At 31.7% G+C, this 19,249-nt stretch overlaps 1 protein-coding gene across 1 annotated transcript; it reads left to right on the forward strand.

Annotated features, from left to right (window-relative positions):
* The first annotated feature begins 5,420 nt into the window (after positions 1-5,420).
* Positions 5,421-18,974, forward strand: LOC141671846 (endoribonuclease Dicer homolog 3-like). Its single transcript, XM_074478229.1, has 24 exons — positions 5,421-5,768; positions 6,490-6,670; positions 6,983-7,096; positions 7,570-7,704; positions 7,894-7,963; positions 8,209-8,273; positions 8,390-8,521; positions 8,842-8,994; positions 9,242-9,353; positions 10,932-11,037; positions 11,121-11,313; positions 11,464-11,618; positions 11,971-12,497; positions 13,011-13,282; positions 13,375-13,889; positions 13,985-14,076; positions 14,234-14,469; positions 14,567-14,776; positions 15,025-15,504; positions 15,614-15,886; positions 16,788-17,114; positions 17,520-17,721; positions 18,394-18,505; positions 18,588-18,974. Exons 1-24 carry the CDS (start codon positions 5,647-5,649, stop codon positions 18,793-18,795), a joined length of 4,992 nt encoding a protein of 1,663 aa, XP_074334330.1. The 5' UTR covers positions 5,421-5,646; the 3' UTR covers positions 18,796-18,974.
* The last annotated feature ends 275 nt before the right edge of the window (positions 18,975-19,249 follow it).

Consider the following 19,249-nt stretch of genomic DNA (forward strand, 5'->3'; position numbering starts at 1 on the left):
TGAAGACTAGAGATCTTGATGAGCTGAAGACCTCTACAAGCCAAACTCATTCTGGAGTACTAGAGATTTCGATAAGCCTATGTACTTATCGAGATATCAAGTGTTCTAATAATTCAAACTGGAGATCTCGAGGTACAGTCTCAAAGTACAGAATTGCAGATCAGTTCAATATCCAAGATTATTAAAATAAATTTGTTGTACTTGAAAAAAACCCAATCTATCCATCCGGACTCCTATATTTAAGCCTAACTCGAGGTAAACCGTTGGTCCGTATTATCAATTAAACGAAATGAACTTATTAAAATCAATTACATGTTTATTAAAGCCAAATTATACGACTTAATAAAATTTAATATAAGCATCCATATGATAAAATATTACAAGTTTTGGTAGTCGTCTGGTTGGTTAATACTCGATAAAATTACTTAGTTACCGTTACTTAATTATTGATATTATTTTTACTCAATTATTTTTACTATATTATTTTTATAATTAGCTTATCTTAAATTTATTTTAATCATAATTAGAATATAAACCAAACACCTTTTCCAACTAAAATACGTCATCTTTTTATTTTTTCCTAACTAAAACACCTCATTTTCTAAATATATGAAGAGGCAGTTCTATTTAATAAATAAAATATTATAATAACTAATAAATCATATTTTAATCCTAATTAATATATAAACTAATTACCTTTATTAACTAAAACAATTTGTCTATTTTGTTTTTTTCAATTAAACCACCTCTTTTTCTAAAATTATCAGGATTAAATCTAAAAAAATCTAAAATATTATAACTACTAATAACTAATTAATTAAAATTTTCAATTAAAAACAATACCTTTCTATTTTAAGTAAAATTTTTATTATTTTTTCAAAATAATACAGGCAATCATATCCAATTTAAATTTAGATAAACTAGTATTTATTAAAACTCAATCTAATTACCTTTATTAACTAAAACAATTTGTCTATTTTGTTAAATCCTGCACTCCCTCGACTAAAGCCGCCTCCCTCCTCTATCCCTTCTCCTAGGGTTTTGTCAATTTTCAAGTAAATCGAGGGGCTTCTACTGGGTTTCTCCAGTGGAAAGCCCCAATCCCTTCATTTTTTACTCTCGTTTATTTCTTTTCAATAAAACCCAATTTTTTTTGGGTATTTGTGTGTCTCTCCTCTTGGAGTGTGTATCTGTCTCTCCTTTTGAAGTGTTTGTTATGTTTTTGTTTAGTCATGCTTGGGTTAATCTGGCTACTTTGAAAATGATTTATGTGGTTTTGTGGGAGATCTGTTTTCCATGCATTAAATTTGGGCTGGTTCCGATTATTACAAGAGCTTACTTTTCACAACTAAAATGTGTTCATCTTTTGAGATCTTTCACTCTCGGCTTGTCTATAGCTGGTTTTTGGCATGTAGATAGCTTGGGTGCTTCTGAACATTGGGCTACAGGTGGTGCGTATGTGAAGGTCATTTGTGATATTACTAGTTCCAGAATTGATGCATGTATGATCGATCAGGAAGCCATTTTAATCTTTTTTTATTCAAAGAATCGTGAGATTCATTATGTTAAACAGTCTGAAAACAAAAGCTACTATTTGCTTAGCTCGTTTATTTGTTTAATCCTGACTGTGTTTTTTTCGATGGGAGTTTTGTTCCTATTGAAATTAAGTTGTAATTTTGGTTGATGCAATTTATAAAAAGCATTTTGTCAAAAAAAAAAAAAAAACTCAATCTATTTATCTATGGCATACACCCCGAGATAAGTGAAGCTTGGTGAAGTAAATGAAAATATTAACCAATCATAAAGTCGTGTTAAAATCATACATGTTATTACCATCATATTTCAAATAATATAATTTTTTTTAAAAAAGTAATTTATAAATATTATGTAACAACCCCAAACCCAGATTGAAATCGTCACGTCATACAGTGCATCACATACCTTAATCACACTTGCAAGTCATAAATATACAGTGTCCATTCGAAAAATCTTAAAATAAGTAACTTATTACTTAAAATGAATAAGTGGCTTAAAAATGATAAGCAAATAAATACTTATAAGTTATATAAGTATTTGGATAAAAGTCAGAATTTTTTTTACTTAATTGAATAAAAATAATTAAATTGTAAATAAAGTTATCTTAATTCGTTATTATTATATTAGAAAAATAGTTTAGAACAAATTATTTAGAACTGAAGATAATAAAAAATATAAAAATTTAAAATAAGTTGAGAAAAAGTACGTTGTTACTAACATTCAACTTATCAGCTTATAAGTTATAAATCCAACTTATAATTTTGGTCGACAAACACTCCGAGATAAGTCATTACGGGTTTATAAGTTATAAGTAACTTATAAGTTGGTAGACAAACGGGGCCATAGTCTTCACCACTTTTATCCAGTGTTCTAAAAATCGGTCTAGGCGGCCGCCTATGCGCTAGGCGGTGGTAAAACGCCCCGACTCGGACCTAGGCGGTGATTTAGGCGTTTTTTCAAAAAATTGGGTCAAAATCGGGATTAGACGGACTAGGCGGTCAAAAATCGGTCATAGGCGGTATAGGCGGAAAATAATTAAAAAAATATTTTTTTTACCTTTTAATAATTTAATTCATTAATTTTATAATTTCACACAATATCATGTCAATTTCTAATATAAAGTATTGGTAATAAGTAACAAGTAATCAAATATATTTACTTTCTCACTTAAAATATAAAATTAACATATTATAATTAATTTAAAAGTGTGAATTAAAATATAGTTAATATTGTAAACTCAATAATTAGTACATAACGCATGTCAAATGTGTAGATATTGTTTCTAATTTCTTTTTTCAAACAAATATTTGACATATTGATTATTATATAATTATAAAAATTAAAAATAATATTTATATTATTCCGATTAATGTTCCGATTAATCGGTCCGATTAATCTCCGACTTGCCGATTAATATCTCGAAGATATCCTCACCGCCCTGTCACGCCTAGCGATTTGTGGAACACTGCTTTTATCATGTCTCGTCCCACAAATTGAAGGACCTCTCATCTCGATTTTTCTCACTTCGATATGAACCTTCTTTCACCCCGTGTTAATTACACATACATATATAATAATGTGTTATATATAATGGGCAGCGCTAGTCGAACTTTGTGGCATAATTATGATAAAGAGTATCTAAATATTGGGGTGAGTTCTATGGAGTCCACCTTTTTATCGGAGTCCTCGGAGTCCATCTACGTTCTGCAAATAAAATATATTGTAAAACGTGTTATTTTGCAAAACATGTTACACAAATAGCATAACTTCAACAAAATCATGCAAATCTCATATATTTACGGTACAATATGTATGTTCTACAATATGTTCTGCAACATGAACATTTATGTTCTGCAAACTAAACATGTTTTGTAGAATATATATTTTTGCAATGTTTTGCTTGTAAAATGTATGCAATCTACAAGATTTTTGATAGAATAGTGATATTTGTCGAAAAATAATATGTTTTGCAATATTTTAAGCTATATTTTACTTGCAGAACATATATGGACTCCGAGGACTCCAATTAAAGGTGGACTCCATAGAACTTTACTCTCTAAATATTTATATGCTTATCATATTTTGTATTTAACTATCAATACGCTACAGATGTATCTATGCAACACCTAAGTTTTGTGTTACAAAGATAAACGCTACAATAGATCGACAACTTTTGTCTACCGCAACTCTGCTTTTGAGATGTTAACGTAAGGTAAGGTAAACACGATGTTACTGTAGCCTATTATAAAGATAAATTTATATTTAATTATTAAAAAATATATGTAATTTAATTATTAAAAATCAAATATAGAGTTTTACTAAAGTCAATTATGATAATTTGAAAAACATTAAACTAATAAAAAAGCTATATATATGTACATACAATTGCTTTTTTTTAAAACTAATAAAATTTTAAAACAAATATAAATTTTACACAAAAAATATATATTTAAATAACCAGTTAAAAAAATATCAAAAATTTATAGTATTTATAAATAATTTAATTTTCATTTTGAAATTAAAAATAATAGAATTTATTAAAAATTAATAGCTGTAATTTAAGAATATGAAAATAAGATAAGTAATACGCATTAGGGGGGACGGTGGCAAAATTTAACAAGGGTAAAGTTTTGGTAAATGCCGCGATGTCAAATAAATAAAAAAACCAAAGCCGTTTTCTCTCTCCCTCTCTTTTATGCTCTCGGTCTCTCTCTGGTTTAAAATCTAAATTATACTTCTAAATTTTTTACCGCATCTTTCATTAAATTTTTTAAAATTAACTTATCATAATAATATTTTCCTAAAAAATCTCCTTTCTTTTTAAATTAAATTATCATATTGATCCGGACAAAAAAATAACTTATCATCTTAATATTCTTTAAAATTTCCTTTTTAATATTATTTTTCCTCCTAAAATTAACTTACTATATTATATTTTCCTAAAATTTCAGTTGGTTAAAGAGGGGATAATTATCCTCTTCGTCACATGTTCGAATTCTACGGGATGAGATTTATGATTATGCCTCCTGAACCAGAGCATGTCACTTAAGTGCGGTTTATCTTGATTCACATGCTTTGTAAGCTATTGAGTGAGCTCATGACGTTTATCCAGTTCGCATCCGAATGGTAGCGGATGCGGGTGTTCTACGATAAAAAATAAATACATTATTTTCATGTTCAACCTATGAAATATTAGAAAGACAGGAATACATGAATATATTTCCTTAGCATATTTTATAATCATTATCATAATATTATATTATATTTATGTAAAGAAGAAGACGAGGGAGGTGAGATTGCACATCCTATATCGTTTTAATTTATTTTTGTATTATTCTCAAAATTTTATATTAGTAAATAAAAAAATATTATATTAATTATTGACTAATAAATAATATAATTTTACGATATTAGATTTGTGAATAACGAGAGAGTGGCTATCATAAACTTTAACTTTTAAGCGCAAAAAAGTAAAATTTTAAAATTTATATACAGTGTATTACGATACGATTACTAGAAAACAACACGTGACTCACATGAGTTATTATGCTAGTAAAAATCAATATTATAACGTCAAAGAAACGATACATATGTATATTGAAAAAATTAAAAAAAAATTTAAAAACAGAAATACACCAACCTTTTCGTGTAGATGATCAATAAAATATAATCCCAAGATGCAAGGTAGATACACCTTTTTGTGAAGAATAATCAATACTCTACCTATTTACAGAAAAGTAACAGCTGAAAGCCTGAAACGTACAAATTACAAGTAATTGCACACGATACTTTTTCACAAAGTACAACTAATACTTATTACTTGAAAGTCCATGCCACGTCAGCCTAGTCCCAAAACTCAAAGCCATTATTGTCTTTCAACTTCTTTTCTAAAACCTTAAAAAAGACAAGGGTCTGTCTCCAATCCTAAAACCCATAAAAAAATCACACCCTTATTCTATTATATACATACACATGTGTGTCTTCCATACATGATTTTTTGGTGTCTCATTCTTGATGATCTTGAGATAATTAAAAGATTCTTGAAAATTACAAAAAGTTTTATTATTTGGTAGAAAAAAACACAACTTTGTTGTGTTCTCATCATCAATCATGCATTCTCAAGAAGCTATCAGGATTTTGAAGAAAAGAAAGTTTGATGATTATAGATACAGCCCCCCTGATGATTCAATGGAGATTGATGGTTCTTCTGTTGTCAACTTTAAGCCTACAAAGTAAGGCCCTTTTCTTTTAATCCTTTGTTAATCCTGTAAAAAAGGTGTCTTTTTGAGTACATTGATGTTTATGCAATTAATTACATGTGTATGTACAATTGTTTCTTTATCTGGATGTATTTGTGTTTAGATTTTGTGTGTTTATGGTGTGTTATCTAGTAAAGATGTTGGCTTTTTTCTTGGGGAAGGTAATTTTTGTGTACTTAAAAATGCAATTAATCATATGTGCATGTATAATTGTTTCTTTATGTGAATTTACTTGTGTTAGATATTGTATGTTTATGGTTTGTTATATAGTAAAGATGTTGTCTTTTTTCTTGGGTAGTTGATGTTTGTGTTCTTGGATACGCAATTAATCATATATGTATGTATAATTGTTTCTTTATGTGAATGTACTTGTCTGTTGTTTGTCTATGGTGTGTTATCTCCTAAAGATGTTGGCTTTTTTCTTGGGGAAGTTGATGTATATGTACTTGGATTATGCAATACATCATATATGTATGTATAATTGTTTCATTTTCTGAATGTACTTGTGTTAGATATTATATGTTTACAGTGTGTTATTTAGTAAAGATGTTGGCTTTTTCTTTGGGGAAGTTGATGTATGTGTAATTATTATTTGTATGGCTTTAATTTGATGTGAATGTGCTTATTTGTATCTGATATTTATTTGATGTGGGGTGATTGTGAGATGGTTATTAAGTGTTGATATTTGTTTCAGGTATCAAATGGAGGTTTTCGAAGTTGCTAAGAAGAGAAACACTATTGCCCAGTTGGGAGTAGGGTCTGATGATTCAATGATTGCTGTGATGCTGATCAAAGAAATTGCTAAATCGATGAAGTTGAGTGGTTTAAAAAGACTAATCATTTTCTTGACACCGACTGTAGGGCTTGTTCACCAGGCATGTTTTTAATGTTGTAATGTTGATGACTTTGGTTAATTAAAAGCATATCTTTGGTCGACCCTAATTGAAAACATATCTTTTGTCGACCCAGTTAGATTTCATATGTCGACTTTGAGATTTCTTTCATCAGTTATGTCCTCATGAGATACCTATCTAGATAGATTCTGTTTTCTGTATGTAGTTAATGTATATTGTTAGTCACCTATCAATTCTCGAAGTATTAATATAGGTCAAGTTAATCCTAATCTGTCGATTATTAATTTCTAATGTTCTCTCAGATATTGTGAATTCTCCTTTTGTATAATACAGAAGTATAAGGTTCTGAAGGATCATACAGAGCTTGAAGTTGATGAATATTATGGTGCGAGAGGGATTGATTTTTGGAATGGTACATCATGGGAAAGGGAAATTAATCAAAATGATGTGAGTCTTCTTATTTTCTCCGTCTCACCTTATTTTAGTACTGACATTAGTATTATCCTCGCATCGAATTATACACAGTTTTAAAGTACTACATTAATGCTTAAGCCTGTTAGATAAAATGTTTTTTTTGGTTCCAAGATTCCTTCTTAATGTTGTGAATGCTGTCATGATTGTAATTTACTATCCTCGGCTCAATCTTGAACTGGTTAAATTTTCTCTCTTTATAATGTATGTATATAAATAAAGGAAATTATTTTTCAGTAGTCTAACGAAATGGTATATCCGGCTTTGAGTTTCTAATTATGTTCTTTCTTTTTTGCGTGCGTGTGTAGAATCTTCATACCACGTGTGTGAAGAATCTTCACTCCGCGTTTTCGTAGAATTTTGATAACTTGACACAATATTAATGTTTTCGTACTACATTAGAACTTTTGTCTTTTTACATAGGCTTGTTTCTTTCTATTTACCTTCAGGTTATGGTTATGACCCCTCAAATCCTGCTAGATGCACTAAGGAAAGCCTTCGTAAATTTTGAATTGATTAGCTTATTGGTACTTGATGAATGCCACCATACTACGGGTAACCACCCTTATGCAAAATTAATGAAGGTAAAATTACATTCTGTCAATAAAGCTTAACATTTATGTGTAAGAATTGTATCCACTATCCAGGCAAATCGTCCTTTAAAGTTTTTTATATAGTCATGGTATTGTAGTTACAGTTTTGTGAATGGTTATATTTTGATGTAGCCTCTAACCTTACATTACTAAGAGTAATAATGATGAATTATTTTCAAGGAATTCTATCACCATTCTGGAGAGAAGCCAAAGGTTTTTGGTATGACTGCATCCCCTCTGATTAAAAAAGGTAAGATTTTGTATTTCATGTACAGAACAATAAAAGTATTTTGTAGAATCTATTGCTTCTAAAGAACAACTGGCTAAATATTGTATGAAAGAGTAAAACAAGTTGGCTATAAATGGGAGTCTGTAGTTTGGCTACATCTTACATGCATTAGAAGGAGTTTCAGTAGACAATTAAATTCATCCTATTGCTTAAATTTGACACATTTTGAATTCGTCTCATCTCCTAATATACTTTTTTGTTGGCAGGCATTTCTTCTGTTAGTGACTCTAATCATCACAGTTCAGAACTTGAAACCATATTAAATTCCCAGGTACTTTTTAATTCTTACTTTCTTACAATATTTATTTTTTGTAAGCTTCAAAGTTGTGCTTGAATATATGTTACTTGTTGATTTCCCGTATGGTAAAATTTATTTTACAAATGCAGATATACTCGACTATGATCAGGGCAGAACAGGAGTCAGCCATCCCATCTACAGCAGAACTTCATAGATTTTATGATCCAGCTGTGTGCTCCAATTCTGATTTAAAAGTGAAATTAGAGTCCACGTGGTTGAAGGTTACATTTGAATCTTTTCATAGACCAGTAACCTGTTTTCACTTTGTTATTAGCTGTAGCACCCATAGCCAACATAAAAATTATACTCTCCATTTGTTCCACAGGAAGAAAATAGTTAGCAGGTCATTTTGATTTAATCGATTTGTGATTCCTAAAGTACCATCTGTGATGTGAATGTGAACTTTTAATCTATTTTTGCTCTTAAATTTAAGTTTTTACAATTGTTATTTTTACAGATATATGTATCAATCAAAATAAAAGCAAAGTATAAATATTATTTTTGTGATTCCTAAAATACCAGTAATGTCATATTGGTACAGTTTAATGACTCTTTGCTCGCGTTGGAAACGTCACTTTCGGATAGCTTCACGGATACAGAAGATGGACATGCGCCACTTAGAAGCAGGATGTCTAGCATTCACCAACAGATTTTGTATTATATTGATGATCTTGGTCTCATATGTGCTCTTGAGGTATGATTATTTCAGTTGTAGTAAATATTATTTCTGTCTTCCTTAGATGAGCATAGTGAAAGTTACATTGAGTTAAAAGTAACCCGTGTTTACACTTACAGATTATATTTCTTTGTTACTTTATAACTTTTCAAACTTATTAAACGGATTCACCACTTCTATCAACTCCTTTAGGTTCCATAGGTTCTGTATCTGCTGCTTAACTTTTGTTTTATTTGGCGTTTAGTTTAAATTTCTTGTTGTACAGGCTGTTAAAATCTTTACAGAGAAGTCCCCTGACATTAATAAAGACTGTGAATTTTCAATCAAAAGTTATCTTGAAGAGGTGTTACATCTTGTTGAAGAACACTTACCCCAAGGTATGTTGCTTGCTTTCAATTTTTAAAAATCTATCTCTATACACATTTTCACTGCTTCTCGTTTCTTGTATCATTGCTAAAAACCAGTCCCTTTCCCTATTTCCTGATAAAGAATTTTTTTATGATTATTATTACATAATGTTGATCACCACCATCTATTTAAATATATTTCAGCAATGCTGTCTACCTCTTCGTTAGTTCTCCTTTTCCATAATAGCCAAATAGGCAAATATTACTGAAGCATCCTGTGGACAGTATACATTTTAAAGTTACGTGGGGGTTGACGCTTTACAAAGGTTTAGATTAAAATAGAATTCAAGAGAAAAATGCTTAGGAGTTTGAAGTGGCCTTAGTAGGAAGAAATGATGAACATTATAATAATATGAAAAAAGAATTGGTATATTAAAAAAATTGGTAGGTAAGCAGATTGTGAAACCATATATTGACAATAATTTGCAGCTGCAATATGTTTCTGATGCTGCCTTCACTTTTGTTGGGTCTCCAATATCAACTGATGCAGAAGTTGCTATCTTGCTTTATTCTCGTAGGTGAAGAACCTCTAAGTGATGATTCATGTTAACTCTGTCCTAGTGGGAAATTGCAACTTTCCCAAAGTAATCGAGTTAGACCGTTTCTAACATAACACTACTGCTGTCCTTTTGTACCTTTTTAGTGTAAATAACTACTTTGACCCTACATTAAACAGTATAACTTGCATTATTTCGGGGCAAGTTCATTTACAATTAATTTAAACAATTTTTCAAAATCCTAATTATACCCTTTTACTCGTTAGATTTAAATAAGTAATGCATATTATCTGAACAAATATAGTAAGTTAAGTTTTCAATTAATATAAAAATTAGTAATTCGTCAGTGCAACTAGTGTAAATCAATTTAAATTGATGTTATTTTTTTAAATATATAAATATACTACTAACAGTATAATTATATAAACTTAATTTATTCTACTTACGATATTGTTATAAATATTAGTGTCTTCTTCATTTTAATATTTTAGTATTGTAATAAGAGAGTTCACTTTCAACGTGCTTAGTGAATATATGTTAAGTTTAGTTTTAGTAATATACAAAATTCATTTTCATGATAGAAGTATAATAATTAATATTTTGTCGTTGCTGGAAAATTTTAAACAGAGATAACTTATTCTTTTCTTGTACAAGGAATATAAATTTTGATATAAAAATGTGATGGGTCGGAATTGGTTTGGAATATTTTAGTGTTACTTTACACCAAACTGGTAATTTGGGTTGGAGACGTTTCCATTGCAACCTGTATTTGACAAATATACCCACCAAACTTTCACGTGTCTTTACTTTTTGTTGGTACTAGCTTGTTTGTTCGAATTTTTTAAATTCATTTCTGGAAAACGTTGCATAATTCTCTGTTGGCAGACTGTTGCCTCACAGTTTTACTTATAGACCTAATTTCAAGTGGTTTAATGGTTTTGCATTTTTATTATTAAGTTATGATCGTTTCAAATTGGTCATAAATATTCAAATATCATTCAGCTATTTATACTTTTAATTGATAATTATATGTAAACATTGCAAATTCCAGGCCACAAGAGTTTGTTAGATGAAGGATGCGATTATTCGAAGACGGTTCCTACTGGCATTATATCTCCAAAGCTTTATGAACTCCTTCAAATTTGCAATTCATTTGGGTAAACCATCATTGTCTAAGTTTTCGCATATGATACAGAAGTTCTCTCATTCTCAAACTTTTACTTGTTTGCTGTCATTCCAGGGAAGCTCAACCAGTACTTTGCATAGTTTTTGTTGATCAAATCATAAAAGCTAAAGTTATTGAAAGAGTTTTTAAAAAAATGACCTATTTATCTCATATATCGGCTTCATATCTGACCGGGACCAATAGCTCAGTTAATGGTACAGCACCCAAATTTCAGAAAGAAACATTAGAGTCATTTTGTACTGGAAAGGTATATCTGCCACATTATTGTTTTATTGAACTTTCATAATTATATTTTGTTCCGAAATTAAATTTCCTCTCAATTTTTTTTCTCTTTTTGGCATTTCCAAAAATATTAATTAGCACAAAGTTCACTTGTAGCTTCTATATTTTGTGTCAGGTGAACCTTTTATTTACTATTGACGTTGAGGGAATTCATGTGCCTAACTGTGCCACCGTGATATACTTTGACCTTCCAACTACAGTTTGTTGCTATGTTCAATCTCAAGTGCAAGCGCATCAAAATAATTCCCAGTATGTGATGATGTTAGAGAGGTACATATCTTTACCCAAGCAGGATTTATAAAACTGGGATTATTAATATTAACACATTAACACTTGTGATATCGTATCAAATTCACATTGGCGCACATAATGAAATTAAACCTGTTGAATAATATATGATCCATTTAGGACCTTTCTTTAGCACCTTAAATTCTTAAGTGAGTTGGTTACTTAACAAAACCAAACAATGAACTGTAATACTGCTTACAGTTGCATCATTTTCCCATCAGAGAGAAAAACTATGCTGAAGTTTAAAAGTTAAATTTGTGAATTAAATAGGCACTCAGGAGTTTGACCTAAACCGGAACTTCTTTGCTTTTCCTCAAAATGTATATCTTTGCAGGGGTAATTTGAAGCAAAGAGCTCAGGTGTTTAATATCATGCAAAGCGAGTATTATATGTGGAATACTGTTCCAAATAAAGAAGAGGATGCCTCAATCTGCAAACCTTATAATAACAAAGATAAGGGTGCGATTTCTGTGGATGCCACTAGAGCATCAGCCAGAGAAGAGGATGCCCTAATCTTAGAATCTTGTAACGAAGACATGAATGCACATGCTGTGGATGTCACTGGAGCATCAGTTAGAGAAGAGGATGTCTTAATTTCAAAACCTTGTAATAAAGACTCGAATCCATATTCTATGATTGTTTCTGAAGCATCATCCAGAGAAGAGGATGCCCCAGTTTTAAAAGCTTGTAAGAAAGACATTAATGCATATGCTGTGGATGTTGCTGGAACATCAGTCAGAGCAGAGGACGCCTCGTTTTTAAAACCTTGTAACAAAGACATGAATGCAAATGCTGTGGATGTTACTGGAGCATCAGTAAGAGAAGAGGACTCCATTAAGGAAAACAAAGTTTCAAGTGCAGGTGCGTATACCTGTAAACTTTTGCTACTTGAAGGATATATCGCGAAAGATGTTAAAAAACTGATGCTTATATGATGAAGTACTTGTTTTTTTGGTAAATTGTGATTAATCTAAAAGCAAATGTTCCATAATTCATCTAGTTGGGGTTCAGGATAATGTTTTTTTTCCTAGTCTGCAACCTAATCGTTTATGGAATTGACTTGACAATGTTATGCTAGTTTTGGACAGTCTGATTACTTTTTTGCTTACCTCGATCTATCTGGGAGCTTGCCAAAGACATGGGCAATAAGATTACCAACACTTGATATTGTTTAGCCTAACGCCTATAACATGTTATTATGTTAATATCTATTACTTGTTTCCTTCAATAACCATTTTTTAGAGATTATCTTGCTAGTAATATCTTGTTACTTGCATGCAGGTCAGGATTCATACGATTGATAATATCTTTTATTAGACTAGTTTGCTCATTGTTGTCTATTATCATTCTTGTGTTACTTTTCCCGGTCTGTAGGAACAACAAAGAGGAAAGAACTACATGGAACAACCTGCATTCGAGCTCTTTCTGGGACCTGGGGCAAAGGGATTGACAACACGACTTTTTTTGCCTACAAATTGGATTTTGTTTGTAACATTTCTAATCAACGGTATTCAAGTTTTATTTTCTTAATTGAGTCAAAGCTTGAAGATGATGTGGCAAACTTGGAAGTGGATTTATACTTGGTTGAAAAGTTTGTTAAGTCTTCAGTTTCTTCGTGTGGGCAAGTCCATCTGAGCGCAGAACAGGTACACACATTAATTTGTCTTAACCTGTATGTTTTAGAAATTATTGTCTCAACCAAACATAATTAAATACATTCTTTATTATATCATCACAGGTGAGAAAATCTATGTGCTTCCAAGAATTTTTCTTCAATGGACTATTTGGAAAGTTGTTTTTCCGCTCCAATTCGAAGAAAGGAAGAGAGTTTTTACTTCAGGCAGATGTCTCACTTTGGAAGCCATCCAATATGTACTTACTTTTACCGTTAGAGTTTGTTAACAATCCTAGCCAGGAACCATGGCAGATTGATTGGGCGGGTATCGACTCCTGCGTGTCCGAGGTTGAATTTCTAAAAAAAAATGCATGGTTGAGTGCTGAACAATCAGGGAATGTTATTGAGAGTTTAAAGAATAATGGTGTGATTAGGAGTGATCTTGAATGTGTGGGCAATATACACTTTGCAAATAGATCAGTTCCTATTAGCGATGCCAAAAATATGGTTGTTATGTCCGTCCATACTGGAAGATTTTATACTGTTCTTGAAGTTCTTGTGGACACTTCAGCTGAATGTAGTTTTGATGGAGATTCTGATGCAGCCTATTCGTCCTTCAGGGATTACTTTCAGAAAAAGTTGGTTAATTCTATACATAATTGAATTTGATGTTTACTTTGTGTACAGTCTTGAGCTCACTAAACTTATAATGTTTCTTGTTCCCCTTGATTAGGTACGGAATATCTCTAGTACATCCTGGACAGCCTCTATTGTTAATGAAACAAAGTCATAAAGCTCACAATCTTCTCGTTAATTTCAAAGAAGGTCATTAATCTGTTTGTTTATACTGAATTCTATGTCTCAGCACAAAGTAAAAACTTGATGAGATATTGTTAGTGCTCCATTAAAGTCGACATCTGGATGACACATGATGTCGAGTTCTACTATTTTAATTTACATTATTTTCTAATCCAAATATTAGGTTTTCCGAGTAAAAAGAAAAAAGGAACTAGCAGTAAAAAGGTTGACAGGAAGCCATACGACCTTGTTCGCATCCCACCAGAACTTCTGGTTGCTGTTGATGTAAGATTAAGTGTTCTAAAGTCGATGTACTTGCTACCCTCAGTATTACACCGTTTAGAGTCCTTAATGTTGGCCAGCCAGCTTCGAGATGAGATTGGAAGTGACTGCAGAAATTTTCAGATACCAAGTTCACTGGTGTGTTCCTTCACTGAGTTAATTTATATATATATATATATATAATTTTATAATTGATTTAACCCACTTAGTTTAACTATTATGTTGTAATTTTCAGATTTTGGAAGCTCTGACAACTATGAAATGTAATGCAAGTTTCTCCATGGAGCGGTTAGAGCTACTCGGAGATTCAGTTTTGAAATATGTTTTAAGTTGCCATCTTTTTTTTAAATATCCTGACAAACATGAAGGACAATTGTCCGACTGTCGCACACATGCTGTTCGTAACTCCACTTTGCATAAGTTTGGGACTGCTAAAAAGATACAGGTGTTGTGTTTACTCTGTATACAGATGTTTAGTCCTGTCAGTTTAGTTTCTTTGCATATCTAGTGTTAAAAAGTATATTGAAACTTGAGAGACTCGTCTGATTTCAAAGTTTTGTCTTTAGTGGAAATTTAAAGCTTTTATACTTCAACATTTAGTTTATTCGAGAAAATAATGAAACTTGAAATTTTAAATTATAATTGCATCTTTAAAGCAAATCACTGTTCTAAAAATTTATCTCACTTTGGCAGGGATATATCCGAGATAGTCCTTTTGATCCACTGAGATGGACTGCTCCTGGACAAAAATCTATTCAACTTTTTCCATGTGAACATGGCTTGGATACACCAGAAGTACCTCTAGATAGTAACTTCATAACCGAAGATACAAAAATCAAAATTGGCAAGTTTTGTGATAGGGGTCATAGGTGGATGGGCTCCAAGACTATATCTGATTGTGTCGAGGCCCTAATAGGGGCCTACTATATTGGAGGTGGATTGGTTGCTTCAGTACAATTGATGAAATGGCTTGGTATGGATGTTGAAGTTCAGCCCTTACTGCTTGATGAAGCCATTGAAAAAGCATCTCTCCATTCTTACAACCCAGAAGAGTTAGAGATCGACATTCTGGAGGAGAAATTGGAGTATAAATTCTTGGTAAAGGGTTTGTTAGTAGAGGCCATTACACACGCTTCTGAAGAGCAAGTGGTAAACCGTGGCTATAGTTATGAGGTACATAATATGTCACTGTCAATGTTATTGCTTTTTAAATATACTATATAGTTTAAATTGATGGAGAAGTGATGTACAATTTGACATGTTTCCTTTTAAATTTACATAGAGACTTGAATTTTTGGGGGATGCTGTGTTGGATATACTTATTACAGTGTACCTGTACCAAAGCCACTTGGATATTGATCCTGGGGAGTTAACAGACTTGAGATCAGCCTCTGTCAATAATGAAAATTTTGCTCAAGCTGCTGTCAGAAGGAAACTTCATCTTCATCTCAAACGCTGCTCTGGGCTTCTTTCAAATCAAATAACTGAGTATGCAAGTTTTATGTCAGGTTTGTGCAGCAACACCAGTACTCCCCCAGCTGCAAAATGTCCCAAGGTAAGAAATTAGTTTTTTACAAGCCTAGAGTGACTTCTTGTTTAACTAGCATGAAAATACGTTAAATTACAATATAATCAACAAGGGTTAACTGTTAATTACAAAACAATGGAGATTGTCTCCAAGTAATGGAGATCTTGAATTCTTATGCATTGAAAAATTAAATCTATACTCTATTGATAAGCGAGAAACCCCCTTTCAGTGGTACCTTACTACCAAATTTGGTTTGACTTCTTTGGTCTCACCCAATCTTGGTTCGGTTCCCTGCAACTACATAATTAAACAATTTTTTTAATAATAAGATTCAATTCTCTACAACTGTATATTTAAATAATACTTATTAAATATTAATTATATCTATTCTGAACTACATGATTAAACAATATTTACCTATTTATCTGCGCCATGATAAAGAAATTATATAAATCTATGTGTAATATGTACAAAAAAAAAGTGCCTAAAATAAAAATTAAATGTATTCATATTTAAATTTTAATGTTAGGATGGATAAGTATAACAAGTAATTTTTTTAAATAATATTACTAAAAAAATTTAGTACAAAATTAACATAAGAATCTCGGTTTGTGCTTCGGTTATCTGCTAGTAAGAAAAAAGTAAAAAACAAAATTATGATAAGAAGGCCGTGAATGCTTTGGAGAGAAAATGGAAGAGAGCCAAATATAATGTTTTAATCAAAGAATTTAACCAGTGAAAATGGACAGGTTCTAGCCAAGTAAGATAACAAGTTTTTAAACTAGGGAAATAAAAATGATAAAGTGTTGATGTATACTCCTACTCATCTGAAAATAATGGATGATGCACCTTTATGCTTGCTGTCTGATCGATTAATATTTTTTTATCTTCCTTGTCTGACAGTTTACAAATTGTATGTCTGTTACAGGCACTCGGTGACTTGGTGGAGAGTATTGCAGGGGCAATATTAATTGATAGCAGGCTTAATGTGGATGAGGTGTGGCGAGTCTATAAACCGATATTATCGCCGATTGTCACACCTGATAAATTTGAACTACCGCCGCTACGTCAATTGGTTGAATTGTGCGATTCTCTTGGATTTTTCCATAAGGAAAATTGTTTTACCAAAGGAGAAACAGTTTTTGCTGAGCTTAGTGTACAGCTTAAAGATACACTGTTATTTGGAGAGGGATATGGGCAAAACAGGAAATCTGCAAAGGGAAACGCAGCTCTTCAGTTGCTACAAAAACTAGAGGTATGCCTTACGCGACTTACCTATTTATTCAGGATACATATTAAATTCTTTTTCTATTTCCCCTTTTTCACTGTTTATTCCTGAAATATTTTTTTGCACTTCTTCAATTTATCACTAAACATTGTAGAAGGAAACTCAATGGACTTCCTGTGTAGTGCTTGGTCTTTACTTCCCTAGGATTTCAATATTAATGTCCTACTCTTATGGTTGATCTATCTACAATAATAGGATTTCATTCTCATTTTGTTTCCGCAATGAATATCTGAATGTACAACATAATATTCAAATATTGTAATTCCTATTATTAATCGATTACTGACCATAACATTTACTACATATGAAAATGTTGTCAATTGAGCTTTATGACGTTTCATCACTAACATATTTAAATATTTCCCCACACAGGGTAGAGGATATTCATTGCGGAAACAAAATGAGAATCATGCTATTGCCTCATCTTCAATGGATTCTGCAATTAAGAGCTGCAGCCAAGCATGTCCGGAAGCTTTGTCCAATTATCCGTCAACTAAGAAACAAAAGACGTGTGATATTCAAAGCACAACCATCACTCCTGATGCAAATGGTAGTGCTGAACATAACATAATCGGTATGGGCCAATTAAATGTTATTTACTCCTTCAATAAATACGAAGTAGCTATTCTTGATATCATACATGACCCGGTTGATTTGAAATCATCCATATTAGTAACTAAAGCAAGAATAATAACAGTACTTGCACATCGAGGAGCTAGACGATGTATACAGTAGTTGCTAATATAATTGGATTAAACTCTCAGACTGTAGTCTATACTATACCATAGACTCCTATACTTTTTAATGTGACTTGCATAAACGGATTTACTGAATATTCATAAAAAAGTACCTTCACTCAGGTAGTTTGAGCCCTCAATTAGCACTGCAATATTATAGTATCTGTGAACATAGGTATTTAGTTGCCCATGCAAATCCTAGGTAGAAGAAGGCTTGCTTAACAATTCTTGAATTGAAAACTAAGACTCAAACTATATATTTATCTCTTTTATACAAGCAATTGATGGCCAAACTCTGGTTAAGATGATTACGTTATCCATAATTAATATCCCATTATGCAATTCAGTAATCCAGTCAAATCAATTGCATCAACTTGATTATGGAAGAAGCAAAAAAAAAACGCAAATGTGTGTCCTGATGTGGACACTCTAATTTAGAACACTCCAGTTCTTTGTACAGAGCAATTGACCTCTATTATGTTTTGTACCTGTCAAATCATTTCGTGCAGCGATCAAATTAATTACTACGAAAAAAGGTGCACCGCGAGTCGCCCTTTATGATGTTTGCAAGAAAAAACAGTGGCCGTTGCCTGAATTTGAGACAACTGAGAAGAAGTCAAGGTTAGATGTCGTACTTGACAGTTACTTTGTACTTTGTAATTTAAAAGTAGATGTTCAGCTAATGTAGCTACTTCTATTGCAGATCTCCCATTGTATTTATGGATGGCCCTGAAAAGAGGGAAGGTTTCAGCAGTTTCACGTCACAGATCACCTTAATCATTCCAGACCGCTGTGTTGTTGTACTCGATGGACATCCACGAGCAGACAAGAAAAGTTCTTTAGACTCTGCTTGTCTTCTGATGCTGTATGAACTTGAGCAACGAGGAATTCTCTCCATCAATAAATCATGATGATTTTATCTGTGACAGAGAACTGAACATGCATAGGAAGTAGGGTAAATGTATACAAGTACTTGAGCCAGGGGCATGGGCTTGTATACTATATATAATTTACATACTAATAGAATCAGATATAAATTAAAAATTATGCTTTATTATTTTAATCAGAATGCTCATGTATTTAATTTACATTAATCAAGTTTTGTGGTAGTTTAATGAAGTAGTAATCTGGCAAAAAAAATGAACAAGTAAGAGTTTAATTCTGGAACTATATAATTTTATGTTGGACATTTTCGGTCGTTTATAAGTTTTCGATTTCTTAATGTCAATATGCGAGGATGAAAAGTCACCTAATAACTATTTCCAAACAAATGATCTATATTATGGATGATCTATATTATGGTGGCAAAAGGTTGGTCGTATTTGTAAAATCATTTACGACAAATTTTCGATTGTAAATAGACGT

This window comes from Apium graveolens, chromosome 7, assembly GCF_009905375.1.
Source record: "Apium graveolens cultivar Ventura chromosome 7, ASM990537v1, whole genome shotgun sequence".
Taxonomy (NCBI): Eukaryota; Viridiplantae; Streptophyta; class Magnoliopsida; order Apiales; family Apiaceae; genus Apium; species Apium graveolens.